The sequence below is a fragment of the Crinia signifera genome, chromosome 1 (genome assembly GCF_055691185.1).
Source record: "Crinia signifera chromosome 1, ASM5569118v1, whole genome shotgun sequence".
Lineage (NCBI taxonomy): Eukaryota > Metazoa > Chordata > Amphibia > Anura > Myobatrachidae > Crinia > Crinia signifera.
Window position 1 is genome coordinate 351,361,118 of NC_139217.1, and position 19,575 is coordinate 351,380,692.

Here is a 19,575-nt window from a genome sequence, read left to right on the forward strand (position 1 = left end):
ACACTATTACAAACTACCTATGTCCACTTGGATCGTGACGTAAGAAAAAGTCGGTTAAACATAAATAATGATAAACTTGTGTTTACTGTGTTGACCTTTTTGTTGGTGTTGATCTAATTCAGTGGTCAGGGAACTCGGTCCTCATTACCCCACACAGTGTATGTTTTGCTGGTAACCCAGCAGGTGCACAGGTGTACTAATTACTCAGACACATTTTATAAGGTGGAGTTAATTATTTTACTTGTGATTCTGTGAGGAGATCTGCAAAACATGCTCTGCGGGGGTAATGAGGACCGAGTTCCCTGACCACTGATCTAATTACTGTTGACCACTCGACTAGATACTATTTTCTGCAATCTGCCTGCTGCAGCATCTTTATACTTAGGAATTAGTGGTTCAATGGAAAAATGATGGTCTATGGTTGTTGAATTATATGAGGAGAACCCAGATAATTTTCTCGCCATTGATGGTAAAGAAGAATCAGATTTTTTTTTTTTGGAACTTGTGTATTATCACGGGGCCCACGATGTGCATCGTAGGGCATCGCATGCCATATAGCGGCATACGATGCAATGCATTTTTTTTAATTGTACAAGCACCCTGATGGGACCTTACAATGTGAAATGCCCCCCCCCCCCCCCCCGTTGTCAACACCACCCCCAGTATCAACGCCAACCCGAAGCGTTTCTCGTCCTCCGAACTTTTCATACCCCCCACTATCCACGTTGGCGTGGAGTTGATTGTAGATAGTGTGGCGAGCGCGCGTATTACTTTACATGTATTCCGCATCCCTTTATGGGGCTCGCCACTATTTGAAATCAACTCCACGCCGACGTGGATAGTGGGGGTATGAAAAGGTCGGAGGACGCGTACCACTGCCTCTTGCGGGCTCGCCGCGGTTCAGGTTGGCGTTGATACTGGGGGTGGCGTTGACAATGGGGGGGGGCATTTAACATTGTAAGGACCCATCAGGGTGCTTGTACAATTAAAAATCGCATCGCAGGACATGCGATGCGATATTTTATTGTACAATATCGCATCACATACCTTATTTAGTTTAACGTAATGATATACGATGCGATGGGTGCTGTGATAATACACAAGTACCTTTTTTTTTTTTCCCTACAATGTGATGGAACACTGTGCTGATCTTCACACCCATCATGATTAAGCCCTCAACCCCAAGTAGAGTGACCAATGCTGTATGAAACTCAACCCCAAGCAGAGTGACCAATGATGTATGAAACTCAACCCCAAGCAGAGTGACCAATGCTGTATGAAACTCAACCCCAAGCAGAGTGACCAATGCTGTATGAAACAATCGATTGGCCATGCAATCGATGTCAATTTCCGGTAACAACTATCGATGGAAAGTCCACAGGTCGCCATCAATACTGTACACTTGCAGTACAAGGTTACGTAGCCCTGCCTCCTAGTCAGGTATGTGTGTTTACAAATGTCACGTGATTACGTCGGGGGAGGAGATTGTACGTGAATGGTGCGCTGACGCCGGTAGCCGTGACCGTGGCAGTGTTCCCTGTCGGAGTGTCGGTGTACTCTGTAACAGGTTGCGGGGAGCGCAGAGCAGCCATGTTACGCCGGGTGATGGTGCTGAGCCGGGGGTGGTGGCGGCCGCCCTGCACTCCTGATCTTGCCAAGACCTCTAGCCGCCGTCTGCCCTGCGCCCGCTGCTTGCACACCGTGTACCAGAGCGCTGAGCTGCCCGATACTCATCGCATGCTGCGGGACACCTGCCGGGAGTTCGCCGAGCGAGAGCTCCAGCCACTGGCTGCACAGCTGGACCGGGAGCACCGATACCCGAGGGAACAGGTGTGCACATAGACAGCGCCATGTAAACCGACCCCCCTTCCCCCCTCTCGCTTAGCGCTGTCTGTGGCAAAGTCAACAAAAGCGAAAACTTCATACAATTAAATAATGTGCGGCCCTCCTGCTAACTGGTATCGTATGATGGGGATAAGGTCATTGGGTCACCAACATGTTGGTCAACATGCAGGAAGGTTGACCTGAGTCGGTCAGTGGTCTCCAACCTTTTTTGGGACATGAACTACTCCAGACAAAATAAACCGCCTGAAGAGCTACTAAAAGAAAAAAAAATGCCCATGTCGACCTAATGACCATGTTGCACTAACCCATGTCTACCTAATGATCCACACCCGTGACAGGCATACTGGTGCTTGTAGTTCCATAACCGCATTAAGGGCCTCAGCACTTTGTGAAAACATTTGATGTACTTCTCAATTCCTCCTGTGCTTAGGTGCAGCAGATGGGACACATGGGCCTGCTGGCAGTGGAGGTACCAGAGGAGCTGGGTGGTGCCGGCCTCGATTACTTGGCTTATTCAATTGCAATGGAAGAAATAAGTCGTGGATGTGCGTCCACCGGGGTTATCATGAGCGTCAACAATGTAAGATTAACCAGAAGAGTAAATGTCTACACACAGGGGCAGATGTATTATCTGCTGGTGAAGTGATAAACACACCAACTAATCAGCTCCTAACTTTAATTTTTCAAACCTAGCCTGTAACATGGCAGTTAGAAGCTTATACTTTATCACTTCACCAGGCTTAATACATCTCCCCCACAATTACCAAATCCTTTTTAAAGTCACAAAACCAATGAATCCCGAGCCATTCGGGATCTTCCCAGGCAGCAGGATCGCATCCTATTTATTTTATGTGGTCCTTTTGCTTCGGATATATCGCATGCGATCCAAAAGGGTATACACACGTTCAACTCCTTTTCTATTCAATCGTGAGTTGATCAAATCTCAAGGCAGTGTGTACAAATTCAATATTGACTATATAGTAAAGATCTGCCTGCACAGTCTATTTTTCTATTCAATATAGATTGAATGGGAGTGCGCATCAAATCTGGATCAAATGCAATGAAAACCTTTCGATTTTATTTTTAACATATAGTCCAATCGAAAGTGAACCTGAATCGCACCATGTGTACGGGGCATTAGCCTGCCTGGCTTGGCTGTGACACATTTCACTTGAAGCCAGTGTGATTATATGCTCTGCTGCAATGTTCATTGCATCAGACCTAATGCTGTTCATGTGACTTATCTCTGCAATCGCATGTAAAGTGATCAAATTGGGTGTGAATCACCCTAGTGTATGGGCACCTTATCCCTTAATGAGTATTTATAGTTTTGCTTTGGGGTACAACAAAGACCTAATCATTTTAGCATAAACCTGAACACTGGAAAAGGCAATATACTCTATTGCCTCTTCCAGTGTTCAGGTATATGCTAAAATGATGCACATGTGAACTAGAACAATATTGTGGTGAATTCCAACTGGTAATGTGCAAACAGCTCTGACTGTACCTCAGAGAGATGTTGTATAGAGGTAGAAGGTCATCAATCGCATGTGTCCTCCTTAGTATATCGTTAGCTTTACTGGTAATCTATAAAGTTGCAAAACAAACTGACAGAAAAGAAGGCTATATTTATGAGTTTGTGCATTACTTGTTGCACACAATCACCTTACACATGGGGAAGTTGATTGTCCTATGCTCCCATACATTATCAGATTTTTGTTCCCACCAGCCAGATATTTAGGTTTATACACACTAGACAAGTGGTCCCAAATTTCTGTCCTCAAGTACCCCCAAAAGAAGTTTCTTCACTTGTGATTCCAGAATCACATGTGAAATAATTAGCTCCATCTGTAGTGAATAATGCCAGACGTATTGTTAGTACTTGAAGACGGAGTTTTGGAACCACTGCACTTGACGATAAATTAAACAATATGCATGATAACAACCATTGTTAATTATATCTTTGTGCATACAGTCTAGGTTTATGATGATTATCATTTTATGACGCACACTCCTGTGGGGTGTTAGCGATGTTGTCTACACATGTGATGGAGGATCTCAATAGTGAGAGCAAATGCAGCATGAGCCCCCCCCCCACCGTTGCTCATTGTGCCTGTCATCAATGCTGGGCCCTATCGCTCCTGATATCGTGCATCATCTAATGTGTACCCATAAGAAATGTTACAGATGTGATCCTCATTTGTAAACCTTTTCCTTAGTCTCTTTATATAGGACCAATCCTAAAATATGCATCTGAAGAGCAGAAAAAAAAGTGGATTACTCCATTTTGTAGTGGGAACAAGATTGGCTGCTTTGCACTCAGTGAACCAGGTGTGTGAGAGACGTACATTTTAAGCCTTTACAACAGGCATTCCCAACCACGGTCCTCAAGGCACACCAACAGTGCAGGTTTTAGTGATATCCAGGCTTCAGCACAGGTGACTTAATTAGTATCTGAGGGATTCTGATTAAACCATCTGTGCTGAAGCCTGGATATCACTAAAACCTGCACTGTTGGTGTGCCTTGAGGACCGTGGTTGGGAATGCCTGCTTTACAACATAGCAGTAATGTCAGTGCCGACTGTTGTGCACGCCGGAATGGAGCAACTCTTATAATGCTGTCAGGGGCCATCTAGTGGCTGGTGTTGTGCATAACACTTGCAATGAGAACCAGCATTAGCCTTTTATTATAGGATGCATCTTTCTTGAGCATTCACTATTGGGGAGGAATTTAGGGGGTTTAGGTGATTCTGATAAGCATTCGTAAGTGTAGCTCTGCGCATATTTGCCTATTGCAATGTGCAGGGCTTCTATGTGGGGCGCCTTTGGAGACTTGCATAGTCTCCGAGGCGCTCGCAAAGGGTGGGGGGGCATGTAGGAGGTGATTGCATGCCAATGCCCTGCGTTTTCTTGGTGCACCTAGGAAAATGCAGGACATCCTCATGTGAACGGGGGCAGGTGGTTGACTTCACCGGTCATCAGCTGCCCGCCCTGTTCTCGGAGCAGGTAGCCACTAATCTAAGTCACCAGAGACTGACTTTGATAGCGAGCATTACAGAAATCATACGATAGTCAGCGACCATCGAATGATTTTGAGCCCGCAGGCAAGCCTGCAAATGGATGTTTATGATAAAAAAGTGCGGCGAGTACATTCGGCTGCCTTTAGTTTTAAGGTGTGCCCAAATAAAAAGGAGACTTTTGGTATATCTAATCACAGTGGGTTAATGTGTTTACCAATAGATGGCGTGGCGTTTTCCCCAGTTGTGCTTGTGTAGTGAACGGCTTCACCTCAGTTTCTACATTCCTGGAAAGTTGTTTTGCGCTGTCCATGTCGACTATGTCAACATTCGGGTTAAAAAAAAGTGGAAACCCCCATGTCGACATTTTGACTGTCGACCTAACCCCATGTCAACCTTCATGCATGTTGACCTAGTTGCTGTCTTTCCAATGATCCAAATTCCCCTAAATCTTGGCAGGGTTGGTGACAATGTATGCCTTTCCGGGCCGTGGCAAGTTATTGATGCTTTCGTGTCCTGCCTCATAGCAATGACACCACCGGAATATGGTGCACTGTGCGAGACTCTGCTTTCCGTACACTGCCTTAATCCTGTGATAAATGTTTGAAGCATGCTCGCCTTCTCCGCAAGGAAATTGGATAACAGCTCTTTGCACTGACCTGGAGGAATCCATCATGCAGCAAATCACGCAAAACAACTTTCCAGGAATGAAGACACTGCGGCGAAGCCGTTCACTACACCAGCACAACTGGGGAAAACCACGCCATCTATCGGCAAACACATTAACCCACTGTGACTAGATACAACTCCGCTACAGCAAAAGTCTCCTTTTAATTTGGGCACACCTTATATTTTGAAACAAATACTTTTCATTCCCATTCCATGATTTATTCACAAAGCTGCTATTAACTAATTGGGAACCACAGTAATGGTGTGTAGACACGGGTACAATCACCCTGCTATACCATAAAGTCTTCCTATCACTACAAAAGTGAGTGCTTCATAGCTGTTTGAGACCAAAGACCATCATGCTGGAGCACATTTGTCAGCCACCATGGTGGTCTGTTGTCTAGAACTGGAATGAATATAATTTTTATCATTCTCAGGTAATGGCAGCGATGCTGGGGCAGCAAGCACAGTGGCCAAGCTTGATGGTGATAAGTGGGTCCTGAATGGAACAAAATCCTGGATTACAAATGCATGGGAAGCTTCTGCAGCAGTCGTCTTTGCTACCACAGACAAGTCCTTAAAACATAAAGTAAGGACATCAATCTACAACCACATTAAAACGGTTTACAAATAGAAAAAAGTTGCCTTGTTAGAAAATACTCCTAACAGATTTCTAGGGGATCACAGTGTGGCCACATTCAAATGTATGTGTTTGCTCTGAAATACGGTCGTTCCCCCATCCTGTCCAACTGCAGCATGCTGCGGATGGACCAGGCAGCTGTGGCCCTGCTGCTGAACGGGACCCGCCTGGTTGCTATGAGTAGTCCCAGCCTGGGGCTGCAGGAAGGGGAGGAGTGTTGAGACTCTGCGCATTGAGATGCTGCTGACGGTCTTCTGACTGGCAGCATATTCATTCCATCCCAGTTTAAGAATTTTCTCCCACAGAGCCAGGAAACATTCACATATTTTCCAGAGGTCAAGTTATCTGTATTATGGTTATTTGTTTGTATAGTTGTGTTTAGCACTACACTATCTTACGTTTTTTATTTCACAGGGTATTAGTGCGTTTTTGATTGAGATGCCATGCCCAGGTCTCTCACTTGGAAAGAAAGAGGACAAACTAGGAATCCGGGCTTCCTCCACAGCAAATCTGATTTTTGAAGACTGCAGGATACCACCTGAGAATCTTTTGGGACAACCTGGAATGGGCTTCAAAATTGCTATGGTGACTCTTACACAGCAGTAGGAAAGTGTCAGTCAGTGGGTGCTGCATCACCTTACATTTATTTTATTTTTCTTCTTTCAGCAAACTTTAGACTCTGGCAGGATTGGAATTGCGTCTCAGGCACTTGGCATTGCTCAGGCTGCTCTAGACTGCGCTGTGGACTATGCACAGAAGAGAGTGGCCTTTGGTGCATCAATTACCAAATTGCAAGCTATCCAGGTGAGGAGACTTAAGCTGGCCATACTCTTGAGTGACTTCTTGGAGGGAGAAGTTGCATAAGATTTCCCACATGCGATATATTGCATGTGGTCCTTGTGCTTGCGATATATATCGCATACAATCTCAGTCAAGGCTTAAGCAGCCCATACATGCTGCTTTGTGGGCGTGCTGTACTAGCACGGATCACATTGCATTGCATGTGCATCCGTTGTGCATGCAATGCGATGCAATGTGATGAAACCTAAGTACAAAAAGTATGTGCAAGCACTTTTTGTACTTAGGTTTCATCAAATTGCATCGCATTGCATGCACAACGGATGCACATGCAATGCCATGTGATCTGTGCTAGTACAGCACGGAAAGCACAGCGTGTATGGGCTGCTTTAGGCCTGATAGGATCTATCTAGGAGCTCCGATCTGATGTGCACCGGACTGTGCACCGGATCGGAGCTTAAACACATACGATTAGACAGTTTTAACTAATTATAGTCCCTATGCGTCAAAATTGTACAAGTGTATGGTGAGCCTTACATGATGTGACATATCAATTCTTGTTGCCCTGTTACTCACCTTTGTTCTTTCACTGTTCAGTTTAAGCTGGCAGACATGGCGTTAGCACTGGAGAGTGCCAGACTGCTGACATGGAGAGCTGCAATGCTAAAGGACAACAAAAAACCTTATACTAAGGTTGGTACTGCTTTGTCCCAATAATTATTAGTGTGCGTGCTCTCTCTCTCCTGTGCAGCACTGACACTGATAGGAGTCGTCAGTTACTGACAACTGTTCTTACATTCCAATGGAATGACATCATTTGGTACTTGTTTCCTAGCACGGTGCCAGCGATAAAAATTTTATCCATCGGGATCCCCCGAAATCGCGTAGATCGCACCACATGCAACCAAATCGCATGCGATGTGATCAACGCAATTTTTATATTGGAATCAATGTAAAATGGTCCCTGAGACCCGATTTTACATTGGCCCCAATGTTAAATGGCCCCCAGACCCCAATTTTTATTGTTTCCCAACCCTGATAGGTCAAATGCGCCCCCCCCCCCCAATTGTTAACGCCAACCCGAAGCGCAGCGAGCCCGCGTGGGGCGGCGGTACGCATCCTCCGACCTTTTCATACCCCCCACTATCCACGTCGGCATGGAGTTGATGTTATATAGTGTGGCGCGCGCAGCGAGCCACTGAGCCCGAAGCGTGGCGACCGCACGCGCATTACTTCACCGGTATTACGCATCCCCTCGCGGGGCTTGCTGCGCTCGCCACACTATATAAAATCATCTCCACGGCGACGTGGATAGTGGTGGCATGAAAAGGTCGGAGGACGCGTACCACCGCCGCTCGCCACGCTTCGGGATGCCGCTCATCGTGGGGTGGCATTTGTCATGTGAAATACCCATAAGGGTGAGTATACAATGAAAAATCGGGTCCATTGGCCCATTTTACATTGTTCCCTATGTAAAATCGTGTCCATCGCATCGGTCGCATTGCATGCCTTCACTTAAGGCATGCGATGGACGCAATTTAATTGTCGGGGGAAAAGGGTAAAAATTAGCCCTAAAATCGCGTCGGTCCCGTCCATCGAATACCGGTATGGGATCACCTACGACCTGCTCCGTGCTAGGAAACAAGTACCCATCCTTTTTATCAGCAGTTGATACATACTGATTTTTTTTTTTTTTTCAAGTCTCCCACTGTATATATTTTTTGTTTCATTAGGAAGCTGCAATGGCAAAACTCGCAGCATCTGAGGCGGCTACACGGATTTCTCATCAGGTATTGTCACTTGCTCCCAAATCTTTGTAAACCAGTATCATGGTGCAGACATGTCAAAATTTCACTGCAAGGAAGAAACAGATTTTTCTTTTTTAAGTTGCAAAGCTAAATTGGTTTTACCTGCCCTTACTGTTTCCAACAGCTGTGCATGGGTCACGTGCAGAGTAATGCAATGATGTCACCAATGTCTCTGCCATTGCTGGCTCACTCATTGTTGCTGCTAGTGGAGGCAACGCCACGTGTTTTTCTCTGTTGGCTTTATGTAGTTATTAAATACACAACTTTATCATTAAGGTGGTGATGCAGATGTGTTTGGAAGCAGCAGTGATGCTTACATCTGGTAATCTGGTAAGCAGGAGCTGCCTGGTAAAAGTAGACCAGCATGCCGGTATGAGCCAGTTCTGCGTCTGAGGACGCACCAGCAGGTTGGCTGAGTAACCCATGAAGTTATGCAGACCAGCTGCTGCTCTGTTGCTGAGGCCAGGCATTATTAGTTTTATGTTATATTATTTCACTCCACCTCCCTCTGAAGAGAAGATCTTAAATACAGGTGTTAAAAGGTTGTCTTGAACCAAGAAAATGAGACCTCTGTCTATATACAGATATTGCTTTTTAATGATATTTAAAGGTCTCTGATGAGATATCTGTATTAATGAGTAAGTGTGTAACAGTACCAAACAGCAGCTACAGAAAGTATTCTGTGTTACTTCACAGAGTGGTTAATACAAATGATTTTGTGTTTAGGCCATACAGATCCTTGGTGGTATGGGATATGTGACGGAGATGCCGGCTGAACGTCATTATAGGGATGCAAGGATTACAGAAATCTATGAAGGCACCAGTGAAATCCAGCGACTCGTAATAGCAAACCAGGTCCTTAAAGACTATCAATGATATCACTATTGGATCACCGCATTACCGTTTGGAGCATAGCCTTACACTTGTGGCAACAGCCAATGACTTTTTCATAATATTGAAAACTTGAATGTATAAAAGAAACCATCTATGCGCCGCAGTGTTCTGACTGAACAAAACTTTACACCTTGAAGGCCTTTAACAGTATTATATTACTAGGAAACACTGATCAGGCATACATGACAAACCTTCAGAATAAAATATAATAATTTTTGTATACTTTGTAGCAGGTGTGTGTAGTGTTCTGACAAGACAGAGGCTTACAATATAGTAGGAGTTGTTTTACACTCTTAGCACATTCTATAACCTTTACTGCCACAACAGTATTTGTTTCTGATGGTGCATTGTGCTTTCTCAGAAACAATAGCATACACAAGTGATGGCTAACCTTGACACTCCAGCTGTTGTTGGACTACACATCCCAACATGCCTTGCATCAGTTTTACTATTTGGCCATGCTAAAACTGATGTAGGGCATGTTAGGATGTGTAGTCCAACAACAGCTGGAGTGTCAAGGTTAGCCATCACTAGCATACACACATACCTTTTTAAAAGTGCTGTACTTCCTGTTTTTGTAAAATCATCTGAATGGATTCTGGAAGAAATTCTACCAGTTTGCTACTAGGATTACAGAAAATTTACTTTACACAATAAAAAAAATACAACTAAAGGTCGATGTGTACATTGGGCTGCAAGGGATTATTAAACCACTGGTTGTCAATTCTTTTTAACAGAAGTTCCCAAACTTTTTGAATCATGACACACGAGTATCAGGATTTTATCACAGCACCCCTAGGTTAAATGTTTCTCCTAGATAAAATTAACAAAAATATTAAATTACATAAATTGTGTTTATCTCTCATTTTTGTGTCCGTTATGTGGGAATAGGCAAATTGTGGACAAACAGAAGTGAATCCTGCCTATTACATAAGTCATAAATAATTTTTCATGGACATGGACCACCAATCCACGGCACCCCTGCGAGTTCCCGAAACCACCCTAGGGTGCCACAGCACAGTTTGGGAACCACTGCTTTATAGGTTAAAAAAAAAAAAAAAAAAAAAACTATTGCTATTGCATTTGGTTGGTCCAAAGACTATCACAAGATCAGAAATTCTTATGTTTGATGTTAGCGAATCAGATTTACTGCATGCGGTTGTCTCCTTGGAAATAAGCTAACTGTCTTGTGTCAGTACAGGAATAGGTGTCAGCTTTAATGCCAACATGGATGATTTGTGTAGCTAATGACGTTTTCCACACGGGGATATGGCGTGATGCTGGCATCAGCAATAGCATACACACTTTTCAAATCTGGCCACGAAGAGCAATGACTAGTACCACGCCGCATAGTTCCGATTAGTGATGTTACATCATCATTGTTCATACAACATTTCTATTTTGTCATTCTGGAATTTAAAATGTCACTCAGTGTGTACCTAGCTTTACTTTAGTGTGAAGGCTCATACACACGGCCGATGGTGTGCTGAGCAATCTAGTCAGATCGCTCAGCACACAGGGTTTACTAGTTGCCCATACACACATAGCAGTGTGTGTATGGGCAATCTGTGCAGAGAGTTCTGAGTAGAACACTGAAGATTTGACTACATGTAGTCGGCTCAGGGGCCTACACAGAACCATTTGTGATTAATTTCTAAACATTCTAGCCAGCTCGCTTAGAAATCAGGCTAAAATCACCCCTTAAAAACCACAATTAAAGTTCTTGAGTGTCACTGAATGTTGCAACTTGCAGGTTTGATCTAAAGCCCCGTACACACGGGGGAGATATATTGCTCAGCCATATATTGCTCAGTTTTTCCTTTTCATCAGCGACCAGAGATGGTTGCTGATGAAAAAGAAACTGTCGGGGGAGCCCGGCAGTAGTAATCAGCTGTTGCAGGAGCATGTTCCTGCGACCAGCGATCACTACAGGGGTAAAAACGGGAGCGCGCACCCGGCGAATATCGCCGGTGCACACTCCCATCGTGGGCAATCTGGTCGCTTAGCGACCATATTTCCCGCAATATTATACAAAATCGCCCCCGTGTGTACGCACCATTATACTAGTGTTAAGTGTCTGGAAACTTTAGTCCGGTTTATGTCCATCTCTGCAGAGCTTCCAGTCCCATTACACCCCTCTCCATAAACTATGTCTACAAGAGAATAACTTGTTACACCGCTTCAGACACAGGTGGATGTTTCTGTCAAAAAAGTATTACACATTGTGACTATGCACAATTCTGAAACATGGCCAAAAACCGATGTACCTTTTAAACAGTTCTTCTGTGGCACTGCTTCAGAGGTAGGTTGTTAGAATGCGTGCAGTCAGGGCATAGTAAATCAACACACTGCGGAGTATGGACAGAAATGTATTTGTATACTCTCCATATGGAGTAGCATAAAGTACTAGAAGACTGGGAACTATTGTAACAGCAGCACTTTTCCATTTACTATAGTATAGAGTGGTGAAATGAGCTTGTAACCAGTTAGGTTCTTCTCAGAGCAGCCCAAACACCCTCTCCCCCACCAGTTTTTTTTTTTTGTTTCGTGCCCAAGATTAGGTATGGTAGCGTGGGGTCCTATCTTTTTTTTTTTTCTTCTTCCTCCCTCCCTCCCTCCCCAGGACCCTGTGCAACCATTTTGCAAGTTATGGTTAGCGCAGTGGTTCCCAAACAGGGTGCCTTGGAATACTTGGGTTGGTGGCCCAAAACAAATTTTGGTAAATGCTGATGGCTGCCAATAATAAATTATGTGGATAATTACAACCAAAACTATGTCCACCACCACCACAACTGAACTTAAGGCGGACAGTGAAGCATACTTTACCTAATTTAAATATATTTTTACTTAATAAGAGACATTTTGGTTTGGGGTTCCTTGAAAGAATGCGGTTATTCTAGGGTGCCATGATTCAAGTTTGGAAACCACTGGTAGCATGCCTTCCTGCCCCTGTTGGATTGCTGATTACTATTAGCCCATATTTCTTTCAAACACAATGTTTTGTGTTATAAATTCTATTATCGCATAGTATTTATTAAGACCTATTAAATTATTGGTGTTTACATTGGTATGCTTGTTGGATGTAGCCCCTTATGATTTATTTGTTGGACTCCAACATTTAGTGCTCTAAACCACATTGTTGACACTTGTTACTGTACTTTTGTGTCTGTGGAAACTCCATGGATTTCATGGTTATGTCATATGACCAAGGTGGCCAGAATTATACAGATGTTTTCTCCTAACAGGCCCGAGACCCTGATTGTCGGTCTCCAGTAGATACGCAGAGGGATGATTCAGCATACACCTCACTTTCACAAGTACTGCAGCACCTTGTAGCTACTTGGCCACTCACCCTGGCAAGTCTTTTCAGTGTAATCGCTACAAAGGCTGTGTACACTACAACCACTGAACTGCTCTGGCTTCAAGCTCATCTCAATTCATACAAGGTCTAGCACATCAGTCTACCTCTTTCTAAAGTCTTCAACCTGTGGTCCTCCAGATGTTTGGAACTACATGTCCAAGTATGCTCGGACAGTTTTGGTATGCTCCTATAGGAATAATGTGGCAATGCATGTTGGAACATGTAGTTCCCAAAAAATCTATATAAAATTAAGTAGATGTGTTTATATGTGCTTCTTATACCCCATTCACACCAGAAATGCAGGGACATTCCCGGGTTTGGACCCATTCACACCAGAAATGTCCCTGCATTTTCTGGTGTGAGAAGGAGGCCGGCAGGAGGCGGGCAGGCGGCGGAGGTGGGGAGAATACTCACCCCGGTTGCTGGTCCTCCGTGCAGGCCAGGGATCCACACAGGCGGCGGCGCAAATGACGGGACAGGCTGCGGATGAAGATGATGCAGCTCTCCGGCGTCCTCACTGCCGCCGGAGAGCTGCGTCATCATCCTCCACCGGCTGTCCCGTTCATTTGCGCCCGCCGCCTGCGTGGATTCCCGTCCAGAGCACACCGAGGACACGGCAACCTGGGTAAGTATACCCTGTACCTTTCACACCAGCCAGGTCCCCGGGTTGAACCCGGGAACAACCCTGGTACCTAGCCGGGTTGAAAATTGCCCGGGATTTTGTCCCGGGAACCTTTCACACCAGAGCTAGTACTGGGTTGTTCCCGGACTCAACCCGGGAATTTAGGCTGGTGTGAATGGGGTATTAGGTTCAGTTATGTGGTTAAGGGCAGGATTTGCTTCTGCTTGTACACATTTTATGATTGGCAGCTGCCAGCACTGGTTTTGTCCATAAATAATTGATCATAAATAGTTTGAATTGGTCCTGGACCACCAACCCAGGACACCTCTGCAAGTGTCCCAAGGCACCCCAGGGAGCCACGGCACACCGTTTGGGAACCACTGTGCTAGAGTTAGTTCTACCAAATGTAGTCACCAGGCACAACCACTCATGTCCTCTTGATCTAAGGAGATCTCCAAATTAGTCAATATCAGAGTGAGGTATAGTAATTCTGAGGTTGCCTGCTTCTCCATACTGGGGGAATTTACGGCTGCAGATGGCTGTGGAGACCCTCATTAAGGCAGTCAGGTCTGTACTTCTAATAAAGTATTCAGACCAACCCGCTATGGCCAATACTCCAGTCTAAGGAAGCCAAAACCTTTATATCCCAGGGACAGCCTCCAAACATCACACTGCGGTGGGTACTGCTCTTTAGTGCAACTTGATTGCCAGGGCAAGTATGAGCCACACATTTCGGTCAGGCATAAATTGGTCAAATGTGTAAACAGATTCAGCTATCCCATCAATTTTGGGCATAAAGCCAAATATCCCACTGATCCTGAAAGTAGCCTCCCTACTCTAGTCTTCAAGTGACAGAAGAAAGCAGTTCCAGACGTTGTCTTCCGAAAGGGAGCGCAAGTTCACCCGGAAAAAAAAAAAGGTTCTTGGCATCCGAACCTATAATTACACTATCAGCCAAGGGAGATTCCTTGCCTCCTGTGGCTGTTCATATTGCCAGTGTACTTTAATTTATTACCTTACCTATTCCAAATGCAGCCTAATTGAAGGATATAAAGGAAACTAGTAACTTTCCCAATATCCATTTGTTCTAATTGCTGGCGATATTAGGGTCACGTTATAAAGATTAGCAATCTATTGGAGTAGATGTTGCCCATAGCAACCACACAGGTTTGGTCTATTAGTTTCAAGGTGCTAAATAAATAAGTAGAATCTGATCAATTGCTATAGGCAACCTATTGCACACACAGCTCTTGCATCCACCTGGGTTGCTATAGCCATTGGACAGATTGTGTAGACCAGTCTCTCCATTCCAGTACTGAGAGCAGAGCTATTCTGAAGTGGACCATATTCTGTGGTAGCTGCAAGAAGAGCACCTCTGACTTTGTACACGGTGTGCAGATGCAGACTCTAAGAAGGCTCTTGAGAATGTTCTTTTTCCTGGAGATGTACTCTTTAGCCCTGAATTGGCGAAAGAGCTTATAACCATATGGCAGCAGCTTCTAAGACTACCTGTGGTGGTATCTGCAATAGTTGCAAGACCTACCTTTAGCCAAGGGAGAACCAAAGAAACCCATCCTGGTCCACAAGGAACTTTGCTGCCAAGCCAACCAACACGCCCGATCCATGACTAGACATCTTTAGTGGCCCTTGATGATCAAGTGTAGGAAATGTAAGCATATAATACATACAATCAACTTACTTTTATGCACTGCAATTAGTTAGCTGCAGCTATTTTTTTTCAGAGCAGTAACATATTTGGAGATTTGCAGGTATCTCAGGACAGATTATCTTAATCTGCACTGCCCTCTACCGCCTACTCTCTGCCTCTATTTACTGGAATCTTTCCAAAAGTATAATTTATCCTGTATTAACATTCACTTTTTAATCACCCAATATAGAATGTGTGCAATCTGTACTGCAAGAGATATTACTCAACTATAGGACAGACACCACCATAACAGTAACCAAGATCTCAACCAGAGCTATGGGATAAAACGGTACTTGTTTCCTAGCAGGGCGCCCAATTGTTTTACGTATGCTACCGTAGCAAAATCGCATTGCATCTCATGGGCCATTATAGTGTCATGCGATTTTTTTAATGTACTTTATTTACTGCTCTGTTGGCCCTAGGGGATTACATCGCACCTCCCACAAAATCACATGCAATATTATAGGGTGCCAAGCCATACCTTTAGCTATACACTTGTATGACATACAATGAGGTGCCACTATTCACGCCACCCTGAAGCGTGGCGAGCGCAGTGGAATGCGTCCTCCGACCTTTTCATACCCCCTTTATACACTTTGGCGTGGAATTGATTTTACATAGTGCGGTGAGCGCAGCAAGCCCCGCGAGGGGACACGGAATACATGTAAAGTAATCCGCGTACACTCACCACGCTTTGGGCTCGGTGACTCACCACACTATATTAAATTTAACTCCACGCCGACGTGGATAGTGTGGGAATGAAAAGGGCAGGAAGACACGTTCCGCCGCCACTCTTCGGGGTGGCGTGGATAGTGGGGGGGGGGGGGGGGGGGAGTGAAACCTCATTGTATGTCATACAAGTGTATAGCTAATGGCATCACACCCTATTAAATCGCATGTGATTTTGCGGGAGGTGCGATGCCAAAAGAGCAGTGCATAAATTACATAAAAAAAATTGCATGGCACTATAATGGCCCATGAGATGCAATGCAATTTTACTACTGAGAATAGCCCTATACGCTTACAGCGTACTGGGCGCCCTGCTAGGAAGCAAGTACCGATTATACTCCCAAACCATTGATGTTGCCTTAATAAATACCACCTTTCTGTAGAAATGTGGTATCAAAGTAGCTTTCCTGTTAGCCCCAATGCCGTTTGGGCGATAAAAAATGACCAGATATCACAATTAATGACTGATGATTAATGCCATTTTTATTGGCTAAAGGCTCATGGGATCAGGGATAACTCCCCAATCCCTGACTGCTCATCAGGCAGGCAAAGCATGATATTCGATAACAAGGGCTAAGAGACACTGGAACTAGGTCTGGTAAATAGCTACTAGCAGGATACCTTCCTAAATGTGGCCAGAGATTACTGTGGAAATGGCAGAGGACAGGCAGCTAAAACTGATGTAAGAAAAATGACCTTGATATACACATACCCTGGATTTCTAAATAAATGCTTTTTAAAATATAATTGTACTTCATGTTTTGCCCTCACAACACTGCAGCCTAGAACTTCACAGAACACATGCTTACTATTTCAGTATATAAAGTTAGTTTATCAACTATATAACAGTGTAAAAAATTCAAAAACATGTCCCAAGTGAGAAGCGATAAAAGTAGCAGACTACATAAGCAATGCTTTCTGTAAAAACAGCTTATTCTCTGTAAAATATGCCTATATACCGCCCGACACAAATTATGGTATAGTGTATTAGGATCAATGTATGTATGAAATTACTATGAAGTCTTCTGAGCCAGTACAGGAAGCTCCGATATTACTAACACCACTGATTGAATTGAAATATGAATGGCTCCATTTGCTAAAACTATTTTATGACTAATACAGGATTTTCCAAAAACATAGACTGGATATAATTTGGCTCACGTGTATTACAATATTAGACCCAATTGGAGGATGCAAAGCAGTTCAGTACTATAAAAAAAAAAAAGACACCAGAAAATAAAATTCTTAATAGGTGAAAGCAATCGAAACGAGTCTGAAGTGTTAAACACAAGTAAGCATCATTGCGTGAGTGCACCTCAGCATACGTTCCCCGACACTGATTAGACATCAGTGTTCCTGTGTAGGCCAAGGGGTCATCTAACTCTGGTATGAATGCGGTTGTTTCAAAGGGGAAGAGGGGATTTAGGCGGGTACCGGTGCACAGGTTACTTCCACAAATAAAGATAGATCTACAAAACATATCATGAAATACACAATATTGACAATTGGGTGCTTTTTGTGTCAGTATAATAGCTGGTGGAGGTGCTCCTCTGAGAGTAATTACAGTACTAGAGGGGAAAAGTATAGAAGAACGGTAATTATCAGTCTTGAAAGACTGATAATTACAGTTTGTCTATTCTTGAATAATTGTGGTTTATAAAGGAAATTATTTCGCATTATTGCTATTGACTACTATTAAGATCAGTGCTATTACTTGATATATAGGGCGGTATTCAATGAGAATACCTGCGAGGTGCAGCGAATCCTTTTTAGGATTCGCTGCACATTCGCCACGTTCCGGAGCCGGCAGGCTCCGGTATTCAACGTGTCAGGGGCTCGCTGCCCCTGACTGGCGAATATGAGCTCCTGCGGCGATTGCCGCAGGGAGCCTGAGGACGGTGGCAGACAGAGAGATGGAAGTCTCTCTGCCTGCCCCAGAACTTTGTGGGGGGTAGGTGGGCTCCCCGGGTGCCAGGCAGCACAGGCTGCCCCGGGGGGTGCCAGCAGGGGACCGTATATTCACTATACCCGATCGTAACGATCGGGTGCAGTGAATATATGAATATGTAATGAGCGGCTCGGCTCCGGCGCCCCCTGCTGGCTGCTGTGTAAAAAAAAATATATATATATATTTTTTTTTTAATTAAATATATATTCATGTGCTTACAGCACATGAATAAAAATAGCATGCCCCTCAGAATAAAATTCCTGATTTTTTGACACCAAATGTAAAAAACAAAACACTTTATTTTAAAAGTTCACATTCCACTTCACCATAAAAAGATAGCGATTGCTACTCGGTGAATCATGGTGAAAAAAACCTTGAAATGTATTCGCCATGTGGTCATTGAATAGGGTGATTCACCGTTTTAGTCAGAAATTTGCCAAACAGCACAAATTCGCCATAAAAACATGGCGAATCAGGCTCATTGAATACCGCCCTTAGAGTGTACACCTTCGCTCCAAAAAGTTGGATGTATATATAGTACATTTCTCTAATACTATACATCATACCTAACATTAGGTTTCATGTTGAGTGTGTTTTAGTATGTCCATTTTATTCCAAAATAAAAATTAAAAGTTAAGTTTTATTAAAATACTTTTTTTCAAGCAGTGCCCCCAGAAAAAAAAAAATACTTTCTCTTTCCCTCTAGTCTGGTATTAATGTATTTGTTACCGTTACATAAGTTGTTTTAGATTTTGTATATATCAATATGCAAGACATCTTTAACCCTTTGAGTGCCAAGTTAAATGCTCAAAATAGGTGTGAAAATTAGCAAGCATACCTTATATAGGAAATAAGCTTTTTTTTTTTTTACACATTTTTAATTTCTATAACAAATGTGAGCAACACTGGCATTTTTAGCGGATATTTTGCACATCTCAGAGTTGTTGGCACTCAAATGGTTAAATATTAAATATATAACACCAATTTTTCGTAACCCTTTATGACCCATTGCATGTTTCCAGTATATCCAAATGAGGACGTTGGTAAAGAAGAGGAAAGAAGCCCTAAGTAATCCCCCATAAATATGGTTTGGTACATAAATGCAATGTTTTTGTGTATGAGGTGCAATGCTTTCATTCTTATTTTCAATATATTGATACTCGAGCACTTTTTCACACACATTTAAATGGGAATTGGGATTTGAATGTCTGTAATCACAATACATTTTTATAATGTCCAGTTAAATGGGCAAGGGGTCATAAAGGGTTAAACTAACTTCAGAACAGTTTACATTTTCTAGGTCACCTACCAGGTGTTTCACCAACTGCCACATTATAAAGATTCTAAGGACCCAAACAGTTTGTTTTCCAGGTCACTTGTGGAACACAGTTCTACAGTGAAAATGTATCAAAAGATGGAGAAAGAAAATACCAGCTGTTAAGGGGTCAAGTTATCAGCACACATTGTGTGCATTAATACTGCTTCTCGTACAAATAGAACTGGTGGTGTGACAGCCCATGCATGAACTGTCAGTGG

The 19,575-nt window shown here is 43.6% G+C and overlaps 1 protein-coding gene across 1 annotated transcript; it reads left to right on the plus strand.

Annotated features, from left to right (window-relative positions):
- Nucleotides 1-1,498: 1,498 nt before the first annotated feature.
- Nucleotides 1,499-9,893, plus strand: ACADS (acyl-CoA dehydrogenase short chain). Its single transcript, XM_083147522.1, has 9 exons — nucleotides 1,499-1,830; nucleotides 2,276-2,425; nucleotides 4,065-4,176; nucleotides 5,969-6,120; nucleotides 6,586-6,756; nucleotides 6,838-6,975; nucleotides 7,567-7,662; nucleotides 8,703-8,759; nucleotides 9,504-9,893. The coding sequence occupies exons 1-9, from the start codon at nucleotides 1,591-1,593 to the stop codon at nucleotides 9,651-9,653; spliced, it is 1,266 nt and encodes a 421-aa protein (XP_083003648.1). The 5' UTR covers nucleotides 1,499-1,590; the 3' UTR covers nucleotides 9,654-9,893.
- Nucleotides 9,894-19,575: the final 9,682 nt, after the last annotated feature.

Coding starts and splice junctions, on each gene's coding strand:
- ACADS (XM_083147522.1), top strand. CDS start 1,591: ATGTTACGCCGGGTGATGGTGCTGAGCCGGGGGTGGTGGCGGCCGCCC. Junction 6,121..6,585: donor ACAAGTCCTTAAAACATAAA/GTAAGGACATCA, acceptor TTTATTTCACAG/GGTATTAGTGCGTTTTTGAT. Junction 6,757..6,837: donor TGGGCTTCAAAATTGCTATG/GTGACTCTTACA, acceptor TTCTTCTTTCAG/CAAACTTTAGACTCTGGCAG.